General features: G+C 44.2%; 1 protein-coding gene across 1 annotated transcript in view; it reads right to left on the reverse strand.

Annotated features, from left to right (window-relative positions):
* TMEM123 (transmembrane protein 123) overlaps nucleotides 1–25,011 on the reverse strand; it is a 130,200-nt gene that overhangs the window by 32,775 nt on the left and 72,414 nt on the right. The window contains exons 3-4 of the mRNA XM_029602418.1: nucleotides 23,946–24,020; nucleotides 20,090–20,149 (exon numbers count right to left, since the gene is read on the reverse strand). Coding sequence (XP_029458278.1) covers nucleotides 20,090–20,149; nucleotides 23,946–24,020 — 135 coding nt within the window. The remainder of the gene's footprint in view (nucleotides 1–20,089; nucleotides 20,150–23,945; nucleotides 24,021–25,011) is intronic.

Genomic DNA, 25,011 nt, shown 5'->3' on the forward strand with positions numbered 1-25,011 from the left:
GACAAAAATAGCAAAACATTGTTATAAAAAAAAAAAACCCGACATGCAAGTCAATAGGATTATCATAGAATAAACCCCCATAATCCCCCCTCCCCCTCCCATCTTCTTAAAATAGATATATCACAGAAACGAATACATAATGGTAACAACAAGGTGGAAAGTAGGCAAATTGTTCAAAACAGTATGACAACAGCATACAACGCAAGATGTAATGTCAAGAGTATATAACTCATAATAAATCTCATGAAGGAACAAGAATATCTCTGGGCAGTTATTTCTACTTTGCCAAGTTTAGGCCAGTGCAATAAGGTGCACAAGAAAGGGATAAGGTAAAAATAAAGAGGAAACAGGCTTCTCAGGTGCCCCCTGGCTTAGAATGAGTGGCAAGCCACTTGATAAAGGGATCCCAAGAACGGCGATGAGCAGGCATCTGATCTCGACGAAGAACAGTGAGATGAGCCATCCTATAGCACGAATGAAGTCTATGGATCACAGCAGGTAAAGATGGTAGGTGGGGTGATTTCCATGCTTTGGCAAGTTCACAACGGGCTGCAATATAGACTTGTGACATAAAAGATTGCATAGGCTTAGTCAGGTCCTCATTGGGAAGGAGAAGCAACACTTGGGTTGAGTGCAGGGGAACATCCATATCAGTAACGATCCGCAGCCATTGTTGCAAATTGTCCCAGAAAGGAAGCACGAAAGGGCATGTCCACCAGATATGAAGATATGTGCCCACTTGCCTGCAGTTCCTCCAGCATTGATCAGAAACATGAGGGTACATAGCATGCAGTCGAACTGGAGTCAAGTGCCACCTATACAGTAACTTATAGCAATGCTCGTGGATTGCGGAGGAAATCGAGCTTTTAGCGGTTTGCTAAAACACAATATCCCAGTTATCCTCAGTTAATACATCCCCAAGGTCAACCGTCCATGCCCGTATATGAGAAAATAAGTAAGGAGATTGTGTGTTCAAAAGGGTATAGAGTTTAGAAATAACCCTCGTAATCTTATCAGCATGAGCACAGTATGTCTCAAACAAAGAGCTAGTGGGGCGGACCGCCCAGGTAACTGATAAATTGTGCAGAAAATGCCTAACCTGAGCCAGCCCCAGAAAGTCCTGTAAATCCCCTCCAAATCTATCCTGGAGATCCTGAGCTGACATTAAGTTACCCTCTTTCCAAAAATGACAAACATTAACTATACCCCCTGGGTCATCCATTTGTGGAATAGGCGGGACGTGAGACCTGCTGGAAAACTAGTATTATGGAAAAGATAAGAGGATTGGTGATAGAGAAAAGAACCCACCAGGGTAGCCTTCCATTGACACCAATTTGCGAGCGTGGCCTGTAGAGCCACTGGCATAAAATCGAGAGGTCTCCAGGTAGGTTTGGGTTGCCAAAATAAAGCTTGTAAAGGCATTACCCCAATCATTTCCTGCTCTAATTGTATCCATTGCTTTAGGTCACATGTATGATAGGTATCAACAATCACCCTCATGTGTGCTGCCCCATGATACCAGGAAAGATTCGGGACCCCCGTACCACCATGCTTACGAGGAAGGGAAAGAACAGCCCGCGAAACCCTGGGAGGCCGCCGTTTCCAGATGTAATAAAAAAACTTCTTTTGCCAGATTTTCAGTATCGCTTTCGGGACTAATATTGGCAAGGTAGAAAACAAAAATAATAATTGTGGGAGGACATTCATTTTCAAAATCGCTATGCGACCCATCCATGAAAAGAGTTCCCCTCCCCAGCTCTGAAGGTCCCGATCAATTTTCCGCCATAAGGGGGTATAATTATAATCAAAAAGCTCCTTCAGTTTAGCCCCTATGTGTACCACTAGATATTTAATAGATTGTTTTGCCCAGCGAAAAAGAAAAGCTGTAGATATGCGATCCACTTCTAGCGGGGGCAGAGTAAGATTTAACAGTTCAGACTTGTCATGATTGACTCGAAACCCGGCTACTTTATGAAAGGCCTCAAAGCTCTCCCACTACCGCTGTTAAAGAATCATAAGGGTTAGTCAAAGTAAAAAGGACATCACCCGCAAAAAGCGACATTTTGCAATGTATACCTACAAGTTCCACACCAGTTACCCCAGAGGATTGATGCACTTTGGAGGCCAAGGGCTCTAGGAAAAGGGCAAATAACATAGGCGAGAGGGGACAGCCTTGCCTAGTACCTCTCTGAATATCAAAACAGGAACTGTAACCTCCGTTTACCTTCACCCGAGCCTTCGGGGAGTCATAGAGCGCCGGCATCCAGTGCTGGAAGTATGTGCCAAACCCCATTTTTTGTAAGACATGGAAACATGGAAGAGAAAAGGCCAGTGAACAAGGTCAAAGGCCTTTTCAGCATCAATAGCCAACAGTACTGCGGGGATTTGTTTGCCCTGTACCCAATCAATGATGTCAATGACCTTCCTAATATTATCACTAGCCATCCGAGATGGAACAAAGCCAACCTGATCATTATGAATCAAGCCCGGGAGAATAGACTTTAGGCGTTCAGCTAAAACTCGTGCTAAAATCTTAAGGTCAAGATTTATCAAAGATAATGGACAGTAGGATCTGCAAAGCTCGGGATCCTCCCCAGGATTGGCTAAAACGGTGATGCCGGCCACATTAGCATGGGCTGCCAAACCTACAGGACCCCTAAGGGAATTGAACATATCTGTCAAAGGGCCAACTAGAATTTTTTATAGTAGGCCCCTAGTGAGACCGCTAGTTTTTTTTTTTTATAGTAGGCTCCTGTGAGACCGTCAAGTCCCGGTGCCTTCCCGGCCTTCAGCATTTTGATAGCATATTGAACTTCCATGTCTGTTATGGGCTCATCCAGCCTAGTTTTTTGGTCTGCCATCAAATTTGGTAATACCACCTGCGCCAAATAACTATCAATTTCCCCATCCCCTTATAGTTTGGTCCATCCCATAGAGATCTGAGTAAAACTCGGCAAAGCATTGGCGTATGTCATCAGAGGTCGTGAAGACCTTCCCGCTAGCACTTTTAATTTGAGCTACTTTATTATGGGCTAAGACTTTCTTAAGGCGTCTAGCCAGAAGGCGACCCGCCTTATTGTCTTCTTCATAAATCTGTTGCTTAGTAATCTCCAGGGCTAAAGCGGTAGCGTCCACATCCAGGGTATGTAACTCTGCCCTAGCCTTTTCTAGCTGCTGGCAGACCTTAGGACACTGGGTAGCCTGGTGCAGCATAAAAGCAAGTTTGCTTACCATAAACGGTGTTTCCGTAGATAGCAGGATGAATTAGCCATGCTGTCATGAGAACTGCCAATCAGGTCCGGGAGGCGGGGCTTAAGTGATGTCAGAGCTTTGCTCTGAGGCTGCGTGTGAGTTCCCGCGCTGGAATAGACTCTCCTCAGTCTGTGATTAAGCAAGCGTGGTCGTAATGCAGAGTCGACTGTTCAGGGAGGTGGATGGGTCAGCATGGCTAATTCATCCTGTTATCTACGGAAACACCGTTTATGGTAAGCAAACTTGCTTTTTCCCGTCGATAGCAGGGCTGAATTAGCCATGCTGTCATGGGAGTCCTAAGCTCCGCATCACACTGAAGTAATTAAATATTGTCTCATTCTTCCGGCAGTGTGATGAAATTAGTGACAGTCGACTCTGTTACTCTGTGGACAATGTTTGTAGAATAACTCTTCCCAGTTTGGCGTCTTCTGCAGTCTGTTGGTCTAAACAGTAATGGGAAGTGAAAGTGTGGAGAGGCGCCCATGTGGCAGCTTTACAAATGTCCAGTGGAGCCACGTGTCGAAGATGGGCCAATGAAGTTGCCACTGCACGGGTTTGATGAGCTGTGGGTAGGGAAGATAGTTTGCACCGTCGTTTTTCGTAACAGAATTGTATACATTGGGTGATCCAGCTAGAAGACCTGGAGCATTGGGATTGAATGAGACGAACAGCTGAGAAGATCTGGTTTGCGAGTTGGTTCGTTGTTTATAGTAAGCCAATGCTCTTTTACAGTCTAAGGTGTGTAGTAGTTTCTCTCGTTCATTATGATGTGGCTTTGGACAGAACGTTGGAAGTTCAATAGATTGATTGAGATGGAATTGGGAAATAACTTTCGGTAAGAAAGTGGGATGAGTATGCAAAAGTACCTTACTGTGGTAAAATTGAAGATATGGGCTATAATGCACTAAACACCTGTAATTCACTGACTCATCGAGCTGACGTGATTGCTGTTAAAGACTAATTTTCCATGTAAGGTATTTAATATGCGCAGAGTCCATTGGTTCAAATGGTGGTAACATTAGTTGTTCTAGCACGAAATTGAGATTCCAGGGTACTGGCGGTTTAGAGACTGGTAGTCGGAGATGGCGGAGACCCCTAATGAATCTAGACACTGAAGGGTGTAGGGAAATGGATTGACCTTCAACAGTCTGTGAAACGCCACGATGGCACTAAGGTGAACTCTGAGGCAGTAGCGAACCCTGTGGCATATAAGGAGTGCAGATAATCTAGTAGCTTTTCCGGTGCACAAGTGAGAGGGTCTATGCCCTTGGGACCGCACCAAGTCGCATACATTTTCCATTTGAATTGATAACTGCGTCTGGTAGAAGGTTTTCTGGATTCCAACATTATGTCTTGGACTGTGATGGAGAATCCCTGCTCAGATAACAGGACCCGTTCAACCTCCGAGCTGTTAGATGCAGAGACGAGTGGAGCAGATGAAGAAGTGTCTCTTGCTCTTGGGACAATAGGTCTTCCTGCTGTGGTAGTTGTAGCGGTGTATCTATTGATAACTGCAGAAGGTGTGTGTACCATGGTTGACGCGGCCACGCAGGTGCCACTAAGATTAGATGGGCCCTGTCCTGCATGCACTTTTGTAGAGTACGAGTAATAAGTGGAATCGGTGGAAACGCATACATTAGTGGCTCTGTCCAGGGTAGAAGAAAAGCATCTTGAGCGTCTCTGTATGAGCTGGGCCACACTGAGCAAAAGCGATCCACTTTCCGGTTGACCTCGGTGGTGAAGAGGTCTATCGAGGGTGTGCCCCACCTGTGGAAGAGAGTTCTGGCCACTTCGTGATGGAGAGACCATTCGTGGGGGTGGAACACTCGACTCAGCCTGTCCGCTTGAGTGTTGACGATGCCGGGAAGATAAGTGGCTTGTAACAGAATTGAGTGACTGTTGGCCCACTGGAAGATGGTGAGGGCTTCCTTGCACAGGATCCAGGAGCCTGACCCTCCTTGCTTGTTGATGTAGAACATGGCCACTTGATTGTCTGTGTATACCATGACTTGGTGGCCCTGGAGGTGAGAAACAAAGGTTTGAAGGGCGTAACTTATTGCCCTTAGTTCTAGGAAGTTGATTTGGTAGGACTGCTCTTGTATGTCCATTGACCCTGAGTTTGTAGTTGGTTGAGGTGTGCCCCCCCATCCCTTGTGGGAGGCATCTGTGGTGAGTACCGCAATGTGTACCCTTGGTGAGAGTTGAACGCTGTAACCACCAATTTAGTTCCTGGGTCATTGCCGCCGTCAGGTGGATCTTGAACGTCAATGGTTGTGAATATTGCTTCCATTGTCTCTTTAGATCCCACTGAATATGTCTCATGTGAAGTCGAGTATTGGACACTGCATGGATCGAAGCCACCATGTGTCCCAGGACTGTTAACACCTGACGGGCGGATGGAGATGGGGTAATCTGGAGACGGCGAAACAACTGACGCAAGGTGGCTCGTCTGTCCTGTGGCAGAAAAACTCTGTGCTTGACCATGTCTAGGCAGGCTCCTATGAATTGCAGCTGTTGAGACTGCTCTAGGTGTGATTTTTGGTAATTGACCACTAGACCTAGTTGGTTGAGGCAAGTGATCGTATCGTGAAGGTGGTGGCATAGTGTTGTTGGGTTTCATGCCACAATCAGCCAATCGTCACGATATGGGAATATCATGATACCTTTCTGTCTGAGATGCGCCACCACTACTCCATGCACTTGGTAAACACCCGAGGTGCAGTCGAGAGACCAAAGGGGAGTACTCTGTATTGGAAGTGTTGGCTGTTGACTTGGAAAGACAGGTATTGCCAGGAGGAAGGGTGCATTGGAATATGAGTGTAAGCATCCTTGAGGTCTATGGAACACATCCAGGTATTGGGTTGGATCAGAGGTAATATGGCCTTGAGTGATATCATCTTGAACTTTTCCGTGACAATGTATTTGTTGAGATCTCGGAGGACCAGGATGGGATGTAGATCCCCCAACTTCTTGGGTATGAGGAAGTAAGGGGAGTAGAATCCCGTATGCTGTTGGGAAGGTGGAAGTCGTTGAATCGCCTTTTGTTGTAACAGTAGGGAGATCTCTCTTTCCAACCGAGAAAGGTTGGATGTGGTCCCTCTCGATGTTAAGTGTGGAAGCGGAGGTAGGGATGGAAAGGGAATCCGGTAGCCGAGGCGGACTATGTCCAGTACCCACTGATCCGTGGTGATGGCTTGCCAGTGTTGAATGTGCGACTGGATGCCTCCGGCGAATACTTGTGTGGATGGTGGCGTGGTTGTTGTTAAAAAGACTGCGCTAGTTTGTTAGAGGTGGCCAGCTGTTGGGGTTGGGTTCGTTGCGGCCTAGGACGACCTCTTCTATTTTGGGAGGATTGATTCTGTTGCCTCGGTTGGGTTTGATATGGAAGCGGTCGGTATGAGGCATATGGGTGATACGCGCGTCTCTGGATAGGTTGTCTCTTGAGAGGGGCGTAGTATCTGCATGCCGAAGGGTATGATTGCAGTGCGGTAAGTGACTGAACCGCCACCGACTGTTCCTTTAGTAGGGCTACGGTTTCTTGGAACCTGTTGCTGAACAAGTTGTCCCCTTTACATGGTAAGTTGGCTAACTTGTCGTGGACATCGTCCCTGATGGAACTCGCTCTAAGCCAGGCGAGGCGACGTGCTGCAATTGCTGCAGCCGAAGTGCTCGACGAGGCTTCAAATCCTTCATAAACAGTTCGCAACAGATGACGGGTGGCTTCCTCTAGGTCTCTGATGAGGTCTGAGGCATTGGGATCGGGTTCTGTAGGCTGGGAGGTGTCCTTCACTCGTTGGATCAACTCATAGATGTATTGTACGTTATGGAATTGATGATGGTTGATCCTGGTCGCCAGCATGGAAGATTGGAAGGCCCTTTTTGCAAACTCATCCAAGGAGCGCAGATCTCTTCCCGGGGGGGGCTGCGGAGTGAAGTTTGGATTTCTTGGCTTTAGTCATTGCAGATTCCACCACAATTGATGCATGGGGAAATTGCGGTGCAGCATAGTAAGGGGATTGTTGCATTTTGTATTTTAGATCCGTTTTCCTGGACACCGCAGGTAATGTGAAGGGTGTCTCCCAAGATTTTTCCAGAACTGTGTTTAGGACGTCATGTGCTGGAAGGGCTGTGGGCTCAGCTGGGAGGTCAAAAATTTTTAAGAGGCCTAACGTGCCTGCTCGCGGATCTGGCACCTTCTGTAGTTGTATGTTAAGCGCTTTTCCCACCTTATCCAAGAACTTGGGATATGTTAAGTCCTCCGGTGGCGAGTAGGGTTCCCCCGGCCCTTCTCCCGGGTCGGACGGGTATCCCGTGGAGGAATCAGGCGATGTAGTTGGATCCCCCGGAGACACTGGCCGTGTGATGTGGTCTGGCGAGGGTGGCAACCTGGTCGGAGGTGGTGATTTGGCCCTTGGAGAAGGTGATCTGGACCGTGTGGGAGACTTGTGAATCGAGGGCAGTGGCGATCGTCCACCGCTGTCTGGGGACGAAGCTGGCATGTTAAAGGAAGCTTGCATCACCTTGTAAAACCCCGCTAGGGCCAAGGACAGACTCATAAACGCCTCCTTTGTTTGAGGAGGCATCAGAGGGGGAGGCGAAGTCGAGGACCGCCGTGGTGGTAACACCGCTGCGAGGATATCCGAGTCTGGTGCCGGGGTACCCGAGACTCCATCGGCAATCTGGGTTTTTTCGATAGAGGTTCCTGCAGTGATCCTCTGGTGGACCTGCGTGACACCGAGGAAAGGTCCGAGAATACTCGTAGGGACGGTGAAGAGGATCCCGAGGATATGGGTGTTATCGGCGGGGGGCCCATCTCCCTCGGATGGTGAAGAGGAACCTGAGTCCTGTTCACTGGTGGACGCCCTGTGTGCTTTGGTTGCCGTATCCAATCGACCTATATGCAATTTTCAGTCCAGATGTCGAAGGTTGCGTTGACGGCGCCGCGATGAGACGTACCAGGGATGGTCTGTGTGGTCTCTCTCGCGATTACGTCTATGTGCGGCGCTGGTGTCCAGAGACGCGCTTATCATGCGTCGGTGGACGGTCTTGACCGGTCTTGGGGTCTCTGGTAGGTATAGCCTTTGAGCTGCTCTTGTGCGTTGGCGTCGTGCCGAGTGGCGCCGAAGGCTGTGTGCCACGTGCCTGCGTCGACATAGCGGTTGCTCCGTGCGCCGACTTCACCGAAGAGGGTGCGTCATGCATCCGCGTTGAGAATGCGCCATGCGTCGGTTGCGCCATCGAGACGCCGTGTCGATGGTGATGAAGTTGCGCCCTTCGATGCTTTCTCGCCGTGCACCCTGACCGAAGCCTCGGTCTCTAGCGCCCGCTTCCGGCTTTTTCGGCCCTACGACGCCAACGGAGCAGCTCGACTCTGTCAGTCGACTCGTTTCGGGTCTCTGCCTCGAGGCACTTTGTGCGCCGGTTTGAGCCATCTGTCGGCGCTCCATGCAGATGTCACTGGTTCTAACGACGACGCTCGACGCATCTGCGGGGGCATTGGGGCAGCCGGCCCCGGGGATGATCGGGCCTCTGAGGGTGGGGTGTAGGAGCCCTTTCTCTACCCTATGAGCGCCATCATCTTTTCATGCCGTTGCCGGCACGCTCTGGGGGATATTTTCCCACAGTGTTGGCAGGCCTGCATCGGGTGGTCTGGGCCCTGACACCAATAGCAGTGGTCATTGTCCATCTGTAATGCATGCAGAAAAACAGTCTGAGGAGAGTTGATTCCAGCGCAGGAACTCACGCGCAGCCTCAGAGCAAAGCTCTGACATCACTTAAGAAGCTCTGCCTCCCGGGCCTGATTGTCAGTTCCCATGACAGCATGGCTAATTCAGCCCTGCTATCGACGGGAAAAAGATCAATACAACCTCTGTTTTGCTCAGGTTCAGCAGGAGACTAACGACACCCATCCAACGTTTCATCTTATCTAAAATCTGGGACATTTGGGAAAGTGTCTTAATGATATCTGCTAAAACTTGGAACAGAAGCTGGATTTCAAGCGCAAACATTTTAAAATCAATCCCAAGATCATCCAACATAAAACAAAAGGATTGCATATAACTATATTAATGAGGTCGAAAGACAGGACCCCCTCAGGGACACCAGAATGAATCAAGAGCCAATCTGAGCTACTGGCTCCAACGTTAATTGGCTGGTAACTATTCTCTAAAAACAAATAGCAGAACCAATTAGAAACTTCCACATGAAGACCAATATCAGCTAAATGCTGTAACGAAACCGAATGTAACACTCGAGCGGAAGGCTGCTGAAATGTAAAAAAAATAACAATAGCAATAACAGGTTGTTTCTGGTCCAATCTGTGAAGCATAAAATCGGATACTGCTAAAAGGGTCACCGTGCTGTTACCTGCACGGGAAGCCACACTGATCAAAATGTAAAATATTATGATCCTTTAAAAACACATCAAGTTGAGTTACCACCGCTTTTTCAATGAGCTTCCCCTAACGGGGGGAGAATATAAATTAGTCTGTAACTAGTTGCGCTCTCTAACCCAAACCCAATTCCCACATTCTTTCAGACTGGACGCACAACAGCCTTCTTAGAATGGTCTAGGAACATTCCCCTTCAGAATGTGACACGTTGACCAATCCGTTGAAAATCTCCATAAAGGAATCTTTCGACCTTCTCTCTCTTTCGGCAGCAGCTTTACAGAGGTTCCTGCGTTCTGCAGCACTGCCCTTCCTGCTTTTGTGCGGGGCCAGGGGAAACTGCCGGCAAGTGCTTCTGGGTAGGCATGGGCCACGTGAAATGCTGCACTGATGGCATAAAGCAGCAGGCACTTTGGCTGCTCGGGGGGGGGGGGGGGGCAGAGGGAGGTGGGTGGCACTGAAGAGCGGGTGCTTTTGCTGGTGGGGGAGGGGAGCAGGACTTGAAATGCTGCAAGTGCTTTGGCCCACAATGGCTTCCAGCAGTTCCTGGAGGCCTTGAGACGCTCTGCACCTGCAGCTCTGGAGCTATTTTCGCCCTAGTCTAAAACTAGGGCAAAGATCGGTTTAAACAGATTATCATTTTTAGAAAAATCTGGGAATTTATGGAAATAATTCAGTTAAAAAAAAAACAACAAAAAACTTAATTGATATCGATTTCCACACTCTTAACGCTGCCACTAAGGGGTGATCATGTGCTAATAGTTCTGAGAAGGACTGAAGGCATCATAGTAGCTGAAGAAATAAAATATTTCAAAGCAGTTAAAAACACAATAAGTACTACATCTTCCCTTCTGCTTTTAACGATGTGTTATTGTTATTCATAGTTTTGTATGTGCTTTTTTCCCCCCAAACTTAGAAAGGCCCACCAGCGGAGAAGTAATAAAATCCCTGGCCAACTTCAAATATGCCTGGGACAGACAGAAGACAATAGTAAGTTCAGGGAAGGGGAGAGGCAGGGTAATGAAATGTGTTAGCGTGGGTCTTGGTAAACACACATGGAGGAGTGGAGGAGCAGCCCAGTGGTTAGAGCAGGAGGCTGCAAACCAGGGCTCAAATCCCACTGCCGCTCCTTGTGACCTTGGGCAAGTCACTTTGCCCTTTATTGTCTCAGGTACAAATTTAGAGTGTGAACCCCCTGGGGATTGGGAAATACCTACATTAAACCACTTTTGGAGTGCCCGAAAAAGTGGAATATAAATTAAATAAATAAATACTCGGAAAAGTAGAAGGCCATAAGGAAGATACAACCTAGCTGACTAGCATGGGAGCAGCAGTGTGGCTCGCATGGAGTTGCAGCAGGCCTTTGGTATGCTTTTGGATATAATTTATCTATTTATCTAAGGTTTTTTTTTATCTAACGACATTCGTAGGAACATCATGCCGGCTTACATCGAACAATATTAACAGAAACAAGAAGTTACATAGAACAAGGGAGGTGGAACAGGGTCTTAAGGCAGTAAAGGGTAATTAATAATTAATGATAAAATATTGGCTAGAACAATTTAAAGCAGAGGAAATGAGAAACAACAAAATAAAAGGGGGAAGGATGGGTAGTGATCAAAGGATAAGGCGAGTTACATAAATCAAAGAGATTGGAGAACAAGGCATTAAGGTGATTCAATATCTTGATTAGGTTAAAGTGGTGATTAAATAACTGGTGGAAGGGGAAGCTGTCGATTCACATAGCATAGGCAGGACAGCTGGGCCCCACCTAACTGGAAAATAAAAGGATAAGGCGTGACCTCCTGCAGATGTTCCAGCATAGGCAGTAGCGATACCTCTTTTAGCTGGAAGGTGCTGCTAAGAGCAAGGAAGGGTGGTAATGTAGGCAGGAACAACTGGGCAAATGGTCAAATGGTCCTTATATGCAAATACTCACTATGAAGGAGATACACGACAGGACTAAAACTTTGCAGACCAAGAGTTCTGTTTCCTAATTTTAACAGCGACACAGAACACAAGGACACCCAAGGTCATCAGGTAGTGAAATATTTACAGAAAGACTAAGTTAGCTTGAAAAGAAAGATTAACAGGAGATATGGTGTCAGTGCTGTAAACAGTGGATGAACCATTATTCTATCCACGGCTCTCAGTACTAAAAGAGGTTTTTCCAATTTGCTAAAGCTCAGATATTCTTGTACAGAGCCATCTCCAAGGAGAACAGCTCATATTGCCTCAGCCCATCCCCGATCTCTCCTTATTTGGTGATCTCTTCTTGTGCTTCTTTCAAGCCAACAGTTTCTCCAAAGCAGGGGACACAAAACTATTCACCATATTTTAAACATTTTTCTCTCTGCATACATTTCCTGTTTTAATATAAGCTAGCACCCACCCTGCCTTGTGGATAACAGCAAAGTGCTGAGCTCTCATGTTTAACTTCCAGAACACAACTACCACATCCCTTTCCTGACCAAGTTAATTAAGGACATAAAAAATTGCCATGCTGGGTCAGACCAAGGGTCCATCAAGCCCAGCATCCTGTTTCCAACAGAGGCCAAACCAGGCTACAAGTACCTGGCAAGTACCCAAACGCCAAGAAGATTCCATGCTACTGATGCCAGTAATAGCAGAGGCCATTCTCTAAGTCAATTTGATTAATAGCAGTTAATGGACTCCTCCTCCAAGAACAGATCTATCCATGAAACAACAAATCTCCTCCCTAACAAAGAAATCATTTTACAAATTACAACTTTTGAAACGACTTCGCCCTCTTCTTTTCTATCGTGATTTCAGAACTGTCCTTCAATCTCTTATCTTCTCTGGTTTAGACTATTGTAATGCACTCTACCTAGGTTTACCCGATTCATCAATTCACCCATTACAACTAGTCCAAAATAGTGCAGCTCGCTTATTATCTGGTACCCCTATTCGCAATCATATAACCCCTATTTTACAATCTTTTCACTGGCTCCCCATAAAATACAGGATAAAGTACAAAATACTCTCAATCATTCACAGCTTAATCTACAATTCTTCCTCCACCTGGCTATGCACCTTACTTCGTATCTACAAACCCACCCGACATCTAAGATCACTTACTCAAAATCTCCTAGACATTCCATCCCCACGACAGGCCAGATTAGACATAACCAGAAAAGAGCATTTTCAGTTGCAGGACCTTCTCTTTGGAACTCTTTACCCAACCCTCTCCGTCTAATATCAAACCCTCATCAATTCAAAAAAGCTCTTAAAACTTACTTTTTTCAACATGCATTTAATAACTCCTCTAAGTATACTGTCAACAAATCTGAAGTGCCCACCTCTTCAACCTCATCCATCTGACTCATATTACTCCAATTCTGCTCACTTGACACATATTACCTCAATTTTTCACTCAATCTTTTTTTTCACTCCCTTCATTTTCTGGGATATATTTATCTGATAACTCACCACTTCTTCCCTCCCCCCCTTTCGCCTTTTTGCTTCTCCTATTCTGTTTACCATGGCACGCTTCTATTATTATTATTATTGTTTCATTTTTAATTAACAATTTTATTTTAAGCTAGTAATTACCTAGCTATTTAACTAAATTTATGTATTTTTATTTTATTTAACTTGCATTTTATTTTTCATTTTATTTTAAACTATTGTAAACCGTTTTGATAAAATTTTATTTTAAAAAGCGGTATATAAATACCTTTAAATAAATAAAATAAAATTATCCAAACCTTTTTTGAACCCAGCTACACTAACCACATCCTCTGGCAACAAATTCCAGAGCTTAATTGAGCGTTGAGTGAAAAAGAACTTTCTCAGATTAAATGTGCTACTTGATAACTTCATGGAGTGCCCCCTAGTCTCTCTATTATCTGAAAGTGTAAATAACCGATTCACATCTACTCGTTCAAGACCTCTTATGATTTTAAAGACCTCTATCATATCCCCCTCAGCCATCTCTTCTCCAAGCTGAACAGCCCTAACCTCTTTAGTCTTTCCTTATAGGGGAGCTGTTCCATCCCCTTTATTATTTTGGTTGCTCTTCTCTGTACCTTCTCCATCGCAACTGTATCTTTTTTTTATATGCGGTAACCAGAATTGTACACAGTATTCAAGGTGCAGTCTCACCATGGAGCGATAGAAAGGCATTATGACATTTTCTTGGCTTTATTTTGAAAGCTTTCCCCTCACATATTTAATTTTTTTAACATCACCATTCTACAATTTCCTTTTTCTTTAAGTACATAGAATGTTATCGAACAATAGGTTCTCTGATTTATTATTGATTTTAATTTTATTTTGTTCAATTTTATATTTAGTGTGTTTGATTATTTTACTGTATTCTGTCTTCGTAAGTTTACTTGGAGATAATTCTGTTATGTGTAAACTGATGTGAAATTTTGAATAGAATGTCGGTATAGAAAAACAAACAAATAAATAAATTAACCATTCCCTTCCTAATAATTCCTAACATTCTTTTTGCACTGCCACATTCAGGTTATTTGCCTGCCACATTCAGGTTATTTGACTAATATTGTAAACTAGATGCACCATCGCATAATTATCCACATTTACTTTGTTTTGCGCCATTTACAAATACTGAAACATCACTCTTTGGATCTTCTTCACTAATTTTTCTCCCCCAGAGACACTGAATGGGAGAAAAGCCATAGTCAATCAAGTCCTTTATGGCACTAATAAATAATAATAAAAGAATATGTGGAGACCCACTGGCTCTCTACAAGGGAACATGTGCCTCACAAGGAAGACATATTGCAAGAGAAGTTAGTGGGCTGATACCATTTCCTGAGCATCCCCCATAGGGTGCGTTCTAATAATATACTCCAGGGTTTTTACATACTAGCCCAGACATAGTTCTAGAAAGAGTTGGAAGTGGAACTGAGAGGAGAACACGCAGGCAGCAAGTGTTGGCTGCATGTGGGGCAGTAGCTGCAGACCCGAGGATTATGGGCCTTGTAGTCTCCTGATCCCATTGCCTGGAAGATAAGAAGTTGGAAAGTAGGTCTAGACTTCCAGTTCTCATTCTTCTCCAGATGGGTAGTTTTTGGGAGCTGGCATATGTTTGCCAGCGTAGGGTCTGGAAACCTCACTGACCCTAAGTTGGAAATCGCCGCCGAGAGAGGAGTTCACACGAACTAATCCAGTTCTTGTACCAGGTACCATCCAGGAGCCTAAAATCCATTTTGGTGAGTTTGGAGAAGATAGTACTAACCTGATACTTACATCAAAAGGAATCCAGGAGGAGTCCGAAGTTGTCAACAGGGAGATAGACTAAGGATAAAGAAGGTCATCAACTTTGGCATATCAGTACTAGGGATTGTCCCAAAAGAATAGGGTTAAATCTAGAATTATTTAGTCAGAGAAGTCATTGCCATTAGAACCTGCAAGCATCTTTGTCAAGTATTTAAGGCGATTGCTACAATGTACTTAGAAATAGGATTCATCTACCCAAACTGTATATTTTGTATCTGACTATCATCATTGCATCCAGTTTACTTAAAACTGAATTTTATTTTATTTCTTTTTTGTGAAGCCACCAGATCACTGTCCGAGAGTAATTTATTTGAGATTGGTACAAATTCACAAGCCTAAGGGCACAAAAGAGAAATTCTCCTGCTCAGCATAAACCCAGGAGCTCCACAGTGACCCCCTCACTGGTGCAGGGACACAAGGGGAAGTCACAAGTATCTAAACAAGGGAGAAGAAACCATGCATGTGTGTGGAGTTGACGCGCTTTTCTATGGGACTCTTTGAAAATTACCTCAACCATATCAAGTCATTTTCAATAAGGTTACTTATGGGACTACGGGCGACACTCACTCCAAGTTTGAAGTTTACAGAGAGAGTTATCCTGCCCTCAAATGGGCAGACTTAATCACCCCTCCACATGCTTTCCCTACTGCATGCTGAAAAGCACTTAGAAGAAAAGGATCAACATTTTTGCACCCTTTTTTCTTATACTGCACCAGTTAAAAATAAATAAATAAATAAATAAAGTCAGCCCCATGGATTATTACCCTCTGGAAATATTTTAACCACTGATACTGCATAAATGTTTTCCCATCACTATGGATTACAGAAAAAAAATATACAAATTAAGCTATATGTGTGTTAAAATATTCATGTGGCCTGAACTTGGTGGGAGATGAGGAAATTGAAAATAATCTCAGAACATAAAAATATCATTCGTTGATGGAAGAAACCAGTATCATTGTAACCCACTTTTTAAGAAAAAGTACCCCCATATCATCCAACAAACTGCAGGCACCGAACATGTCTCAGTGTTTCCCAGAAGCGCAGAGAAAATAAACTGTTCCACATGGAGGTCCCCTGGCTATATGAAGCGGACACTGTGTTCCCAAGATGTTTAAAACAACAAACCGGATCCTAAACACGCTTTTTAACTGACTTGTACCCATAAGAGTACCTGGTACATGAGAGCGTACGGGGGCTCCCATGTTTGCCCCTGAGTAGTGAAGCATAGACTCTGCATGAGGAGTAACGTCAGAGGAGGAGTGCTAGGTAGCTGGTGCTCCCCGGAGTGAGGTGTCAGCTGCACTGTGCCCTCATGGTACAGGGCTCTGCAGGGAGGTCTGCCAGGGAGGGTGGCTGGGGCCCATGGTCAGGGTGCCCAGGCCTCTAGAACTAGAGAGGTTCTACTGAAAGGATTCCTAGGTGTCCCGAAGATCCATGTCAGAAGAAATTCTCCAGATGGAAGAGAGTAAATTGTGGAAATGCAGAGCTAGTGAGAGGTGCAAGTCTCTACTCTCATCTGCCCAGGGAGAGTGCTTCTACGCTGAGGAAAGAGCGGAGTTTGAAGTCGGAGGTCTGTTTCAGAGCTGCTGCCTAAAGGAAGCATCAGCTGCATAGTTTGGTTTATTCAGGGGATGCTCCTCTCTCTTTACCCCCTTACCAAGTGTCTTACTTCTTCTTCCCCTCTCCTTTATTCCAGTGTCCCCTTCTCTCGTCCTACCAGGACACCGTTCCTTGTGCCTCTCAGCGGTGGCTCCAGTGGCAACCTGCATGTGCATGCTAGTCCTGTGCTTTTTGGCCGCATGCACAGTCCGGGCACCGATCCTGCGCACGTTGCACTTTTGGGGAACGGAATGCTGGAAAGCATCATAGGCTTGCGCCTGTGTTTATGAAACCTTGGACTTTATCAGTGGAAATCAGTTTCAACCGATAAAGGAAGATCCCACCCTTTAATATTTTATATCACACTTGTAAAACTATTATCTAAACTCTGTTACAGTGAAAAAGCACGCATAATAAAACAAAATCTGAGAGTCATACATGAAGACAGAAGATTAGATTAAAACACAGGCAGCAATACAACAAACAAAACCCGGCTAACAAGGATAGTTAAGTTATCCCAGCATGTGGAAGCCTGACTGAACAAACAGCTTTTAATCGTCTTTCTACACTTTAAAAGGTTAGTTCAGCACAGATGTCCAGGGACAGAGCACTGCAGAGGAAAACGGCCCGATAGGTAAAAGGAGGATTCCCAAGAAGCTTCAAGCCTAACCACAGAGGGAGGCGAGAGATGGAAGTGGCCCTTTGGAGAGGACCGCGAGGTACGAGTTGGGCAACAGGGGAATCAGAGGCTTGGAGAGGTAGAGAAAAAACCACCAGCATGAACAGTGCAAAAAAAAAAAGTTAAGCATAAGATTCTGAACTTAATATGGCAAGCAACCAGCAACCAATGTAATTCTTTCAGGGCAGGAGTCACACGATCAAATGTCTTCAACCGTAAATGTCCTTAGCAGACCTCTGAAATATCTGTAAATGTTTTGGGTTGAGAAATTGGTAAATCACGGAAAAGGGAATCACAATAATTGATTTGTGAAATAACAAAAGGCATGAATTAAGAGTGGGCGCAGATGGTGAATATACTTAAGAAGGAAACAGGACTTTTGAACAGAACTGGAAATATGACGGACCATAGAGAGTTTAGAATCAAGGCGGACATGGAGAGCTATGATGTCATCCTTTGGTGGAATCAGGGATGACATCATCACATCACTGGGGTAAGCTTTGGGACTGTGGACTTGTGGGCTAACCTAAAAGGCTAACTTTCAGTTTATGCTGCGATAACCAATGGGCCACTTGATCCAGGAAGCTGTTCAAGTCAGCAAGTGAAAGAATCTAATTTGAGCATTTAGGCAGGCAGTGATCTGGAAGTCATCAGCATAAAGTGAAGGTCTGAAACCATGAATCTGCACATCCATGGCAGAAATCATTCATTTCTGGTTCCAGGTGTTACTGCCACAGCGCCTTTTAAGATGCTCTTGAATTCTGGAGTCAGAACGGTTCCATTGGGCATACGGCTTGGGCTCCTGTCATTTGCGGGTCCCTTTAGCATCATCTCTTTTAATGTCCAAGGGGGGGCGGCAATGTTCAAAACGGCCTGCCTGGCTGCAAACTCTGCACAAGTTTTCAAAATGGGAAAGTTCGTGGGTGTTTTCCCTGTGAAAACAGCCCATGGGCACAATTGGCCTGCAGACTTTACACACTGCTTTTTGCGGGCGCTACATGCAACTGGAAAACAGCTTGCTCGCATTTGAAAATGCAATGTACGCACGCCAATTCCTAATCATGCTCAAACACCCCCCCCCCCCCCCACCCCCCAGGAATGCCCCCTCTTAAACTGGATAAAAGCACATGCACTGTGGTATCCCGGGGTGGGCAATGATCAGACAATCCTCGTACCCAGGTTACTCTGCATTTACCCTGGCAAACGACTTTTCAAAAAAACTCTCCTCTCCATTTCTTGCTGAAGAATCTTATGTGCTAGGTATCAGCTGCATAATTTTGACTCTTCCCTACTAGATAAACAGAAGTTATAGCTTGCTCTAATCCATGTGCAGTCACAAGTTATACCACTATCTAATGACTATTAAGTACAAGTACAAGTTACATCACCATCTAATGAGAAGTTATATTCACCACGATTTATGTTTATACTGTAAATTACCATGATTTTGTTATACTGTAAAATACCTTGCATGACACACTGCTCCCCCTACTCTCATTTAAAAATAATGTAAGAAACCTTGAAGTTATCACATACTATGTTCTTAGAATGTTAGACACCTTTCAGGACATACTATTGCCCCCTTGTTCAGTTGAAATGCAAGGTAAAATATTAGAAAGCTCAATGTATTATAAAGTTTCAATGTATAATAAGTAGCACCCATCCTCTTAAAAACCCTAGTACACTATAAACTGATGTGATATTCCAGATCGAATACCGGTAGAGAAAAACAAATAAATAAAAAATAAAAATAAATAATATTCAATGCTCAAAGCAAGCTTGGCTGTTTTTGAGCTGTGCCATCTTGATTCCTTTCCTTCTCTGGCATCCCTCCCAGTAATAAAAGGCATCGAGCATTTACAGGAACACTCTGTAAGAGGGTGCCCAATTGTTGTTTTATGAGGTACTGTAAGGAAAGGAGAACAGTATTTATGTACAACCGTGATTTATTTACAATCTTGAATGTGTATCAATGAAGCACAGAGCAACAGTCCAAAAAAAGTTTGTTTTGCGCCAAGATTCCACTGGTTTCTCATTTGTGACATGCAAATAAAACCATAGGTACAGTGCTGATCAACGATATATAAAGCTCCAATTTACAAAAGGGGTAAAATTCCATTTCTTTTCTTATTCTCTACTCACGACATGCTCCACTACTGATATTCTCACAGGGGTAGATTTTCAAACACGGCGCGTTCGTGTACTTTTGCTGGCGCATCAGGCGCAAGCAAAAGTACGCGGGATTTTAGTAGATACGCGCGTAGTCGCGCGTATCCGCTAAAATCCTGGATCGGCGCGCGCAAGGCTATCGATTACGTATAGCCGATGCGCGCCGAGCCGCGCAGCCTACCCCCGTTCCCTCCAAGGCCGCTCCGAAATCGGAGCGGCCTTGGAGGGAATCCTCTAACGCCCTCCCCTCACCTTCCCCTCCCTTCCTCTACCTAACCCACCCCCCTGGCCCTGTCTAAACCCCCCCCTTACCTTTGTCGGGGGATTTACGCCTCTCGGAGGGAGACGTAAATCCCCGCGCGCCAGCGGGCCCCTAGCGCGCTGGGACGCGACCTGGGGGCGGGTACGGAGGGTGCGGCCACGCCCCGGGCCATAACCACGCCCCCGGGCCCGCCCCCAAAACACTGCCGACGCCCCGAAAACGGCGCGGCGCTCGGCCACGCCCCCGACACGCCCCCTCCAAAAACTCCGGGACTTACGTAAGTCCCGGGGCTCTGCGCGCGCCGGTAGGCCTATGTAAAATAGGCTCACCGGCGCGCAGGGCCCTGCTCGCCTAAATCCGCCCGGTTTTGGGCGGATTTAGGCGAGCAGGGCTCTTAAAATCCGCCCCACATTGTTTAGAATTCACCAGAACAGAATGCGTGTTCATGGGAAGATATTGAATTACCTTTCGTTGCAGGGGTAGGTTCAGTCGTGTTCTTTCTTTCAGTTGTGGTACTGATTGAAGCTATATTTCCCCAAAATAAGAGGAAAAGAGAAAAAAAAAGCAACACAGTTTTACTATTATTTTCTTTAGCTCTCTCTCAGGGGGCTTCTACAATAAACTGCCTCGTCCACAGATTTCAGTTCATTTGTATTCCTGTTTTGCAGCCACCCATTCAAATTGTTGAGGAAATCACCCCAGATTAGGTGAACAAAATCCACCACGACTCCACGTGTGTCAGGGATGCCGCGTGTGGGGAATTTCCCTATGGGTGGCTAAGGATTTTCTCATCACTAAGCAGACAATGAGATTTCCACTTCAAAGGCGTATCAAATCAAAATTGCATACATTTAAATCAAACAAACAGAGCTACTACTGTATTCCACTCATAGAATCTACCATCCAAAAAGGAAATATCTCCACAAATTTTCATCAAAAGTGCCACTCACCACTCGTACGTCTCATTTTGAATGTCAAAGTGGTCCCTATCCCCTACACTAATACCTAAACCTCACCTCGAGTTACTAGGTGGGACTCCTATAGAGATATAAATACCTACCTACAATAAGGGCATTACGGATAGCCTCTCCCTCTCTATGGTTGTAGAAAGGCCCTGACAGCTAGGCTGGCTCTCCAGGAGCTTAGACCTACTAAACATGGTCCCCTCAGTGGTAGTATGTAGGAAATACAACAATTCTGGCACTTATCACATAGTGCAAAAAAGTAATCACAATTTGTGGTAACTTAGCACTTCACATCAGTATTAGTGCAAATTGTGATAAACTGCCTATTACCTTAAAACATACCCCTTTTCCTATCGCATGCAATATTTAGTGCATTTTGATAAATCCAGGCCTTTGTCAGATGCATCTGACGAAGTGGACTGTGTTCTCAACAGCTCATGCCTCAATAAATTGGTTAGTCTAAAAAGGTACTGTTTCATGTCATTTTTGCTACACCAGAACACAACTATCCCTCTGAATATCTGAAAATCTTGTTTTCTTCAGGACCAGTACTGCAGAGAAAACAGTATATTCTTTTAAATGCACACACTGCTTCCACTCATGAGGCAAATACGTAATTGGATGTTTCCAGAGAACCTGTATAACCAGTTGCTAAAATAAGCAAAATTGTCACAGCAGCACTGAATTCTGCATGTTTAGTAAACACAAATCTTTGTGATTATTGGGAGGGAAACAAACTGGACTCATCTTTAGAAAAGGTTATTTTCTTTCTTTTTGGTCAATAGTTCAATAGATTTAGGGCACAGTGAATGTTTAAAAATTTGTTTTATTAGCCAGCAGAACTATAATTAACTTGGTTTGAAACTGCACAAAAATTTATTTTTATGAAAACAATTTTTATGGCAAATTCAATTCAAAGAAGAGCTTGAAACTGACATTGTAAACCCTTTTCTGTTCATAGTAGTATTAAAACTCCCAAAATACAGCAGAACATACAATTTCTCAGGTACACTGGAACTACTTCTAATCTGGAAAGAACACCTACAAAACTCAACAGGATCTCAGAGTGGAAAATCTGCAAGAGTAGACATGCCATGGGGGATAGAGTAGATGAAAGATGATTTTTTTTTAAAACTTGTAGAAAAAGAAAAAAAAAGGTATGACAACTATGTTTTAATTAAAAAAAAAAAAAAAAAAAAAAAAGAAAATTCATGCATTTGGTATGTAGAATTTTTTTTATTATATAAAGTAAAATACAACTTATAAGCCTTGCAATTAACACAATGCTGTATGAGAATGAATAATGAGACACTGAAAACATAAAATAAACCCCCATCCTCCCCTCTCTATATCTCAAATAGGTCAGTTCTGTACAGTCCAAAAAAAAAAAAATACCACTTGTGTTTATTCATGAATCTGTCCGACAATAGAGATTTCTTAACTAACTTTACTTTACAATTCGCTGGCAGCGATTTCAAGAAATCAGATCAAGATTGCTGAAAGAAGAGCTGCTTTCTGGATGAACTATTATCCATTGATTTTCGCTCCAGCAGGAAAAGATCCAGCATAGAAATTCTCCAAGTAATAATATCAGGACTTGTTTTATCCAACCATTTTACTAGGATACATTTCAAAGCAGTTAAACAGACTTTCACAAACAAATTTTGTTTATTTTTCAGTGCTTGCCTGGAGTTCACATGACTTAAAATGCAAAATGCAGCAGACCAAGGAAAGGTTTCTGTAAATATTGAGGTGAAGTACTGCAAAAGCTGTTGCCAGAACTTTGGACAACCCATTCCCATAAACAAAGAAACATAGAAATGACGGCAGAAAAGGACAAAATGGTCCAGCCAGTCTGTCCAGCAAGCTTCTTAAGGTAGTAACTGTCACTCTGTGCAGTTATCCCCAAGCCTTATCATTCCCATAAAAATTGCAGCTAGCGACATTTTTTTACTGGGTTCTTGAAAATTCAGACAGTGTTGTTAGACGTGCTTTGCTTATGGACTTGGCCGTAGAAGCAGACCTGTGCTTTTTCCCTTATATCTGCGTATCAGTACTGAGATTGTACAAGTCGGGCTCTCCTGGTTGTTGTCTATATCCTTTTTCCTCTTTCCCCTCCTGTTGAAGTGGGGAGCAATGTTGCAGTTGCATTAGAATCATCACAGCTTATTGGTTAAGGGTAGTGATTTCCATGCCTTCTGTTAAGGGTAGTAACCATCGTACAAGCAAGTTACCCCTCTGCTTTTCTCATTTATGTCCGCTAGCCTTTAGAGATCCACAGTGTATTTCACATGCCCCTTTGAATTCTTTGACTGTTTTCGTCTTCACCACCTCCTCCGGAAGGGCATTCCAGGCATCTACCACCCTCTCCATGAAGAAATATTTCCTGATGTTGGTTCTGAGTCGTCCCCCCTGGAGTTTCAAATCATGACCCCTGGCTCTATTATTTTCTTTCCAATGGAAAAGGTTCGAAGTCTGTGCATCATTAAAATCTTTCAGGTATTTTAAGATTTGTAACATATCACCCCGTACCTCCTCTCTTCCACGGTATACATATTTAGATCCTTCAGCCTCTCCTCATAGGTTTTCCGATGCAGACCCCACACGATTTTGGTTGCCTTTCTCTGGACTGCCTCCATTCTGTCTCTATCTCTTTTGAGATACAGACTCCAGAACTGAACACCAAGTGAGGCCTCACTAAGGTCCTCTACAAAGGTATTATCACCTCCTCTTTCTAACTGGTTATTCCTCTCTCTATGCAGCCTAGGATTCTTCTGGCTTTAGCTATCAGCTTGTCATACTGCTTAGCCACCTTCAGATTTCCAAAGATTTCCCAAGATCCCTCTCTTGGTCCATGCACATCCATCTTTCACCCCTTATCACATACAGTTCTTTTGGATTACCGCACCCCAAATGCATGACTACTTCTTGGCATTGAATCCCAGCTACCAAATCTTCAACCACTCTTCAAAGGATCTCCTACTGTTGTAGGGTAGGTGCCAATGAAATCAGCTCACCCCAGCACCCCTAACTTTCCATGCAAAGGCAGAATAGCCAATATCCCATTCTGATATGGCTGCCGCAAAAGCAGAATCACCCAGCAGTAACTGAAGCTCTTTGCTCAAGGTAGGACTTTGGGGAAGATTGTTTAGGTCTAAAACTTATTGTCCAGCCAGGCAGCCACTTTCACTTAGATTTTCCTTTAAGATTATTGCTGTGTGACCCCAGAAATATCACTCAGGAAAAAGAACCACCTGCATGAACTCATCCATCTAGTCATAGAGGGAGAGGAAAAAATACACATTTGTTTCATAAAAACCTACTAGCAAGAGAAAGAAATCCTGAGGTTGACTTACCAGTGCTAATATTGAGTGATGTGGTCACATTGGAGGGCGATATGGTCACATTGGGGGATGTGGAAAGGGATTTGGCTGAAAATGTAAGAAAAAGATAATTAACTCTTGATTTTTGATGGCCATAATTTTATACACAAAGTAGCTCCTTGGAGAGGTCCAGCACAATTAAAGCACTGCCTCGCTCCGTCATTATCTTCTGCACCTTATAGCAAAGTATTGCTTTGTGTAGCTATGCAGGGTAAGTGGAAGTCACTTTACAAATACTACAATGACCTCTCTTATAGCTAAAGATCAAGCAGTAAGGTCCACTTAACACTCATGCATACATAAATTTGGGGTTATATTATTTAGCTCACACCTTTTCATTGTCACACGTTTAACCCAGGTACAGTATTTTACTTGTCCTCAGAAGGCTCACTATCTACGTTTGTACCTGTGGCAATAGAGGGTAAAGTGACTTGCCAAGGTCACAAGGAGTGGGATTTGAACCCTGGCTTTGCTGGTTCTCAGCCCCCTGCACTAACCATTAGGCTGCTAATCCACTCTAAATATAAAGGGACAACCAACTGCAGGATGCAACAATATTTTATCTCTTTTTTGTCCCCTTTCACATTCCTCGCCAAGTACCCACAAACATGTACAATCCTTGATGATTAATGGCTGAAATCAACTGGCAAACAATTTTACTTAGGTCTGGTGATGAAACAGGAAGTCACTTCTATGGGATGCTAAAAAATAAATAAATAAATAAAAAAATAGTACCAACTTATCCCCCTCTCACCATCACCCCGCCCCCTTTCCAAATTCTGGTTATAAACAAACTACCCTCTCCAAATAAATTCAGAAACGGCTGTGCATTACAAATAAAACACCCTGCTATAACAGTCTCAAACTTGTGGTATTTCCCTGATGTGCATTTGTAGGTATCAGATTTTGGAAACATTTACAATACCCCAAACCTTATTACCAATATAAAGAAAACTGAATTTGAGGAGAGATTTGGAGGGATAAGGGACAGGATAGACAAGACAAAAGAAGCAAGACATTAATTTGGAATGGAAGCCAG

This window comes from Rhinatrema bivittatum, chromosome 5 (genome assembly GCF_901001135.1).
Source record: "Rhinatrema bivittatum chromosome 5, aRhiBiv1.1, whole genome shotgun sequence".
NCBI lineage: Eukaryota > Metazoa > Chordata > Amphibia > Gymnophiona > Rhinatrematidae > Rhinatrema > Rhinatrema bivittatum.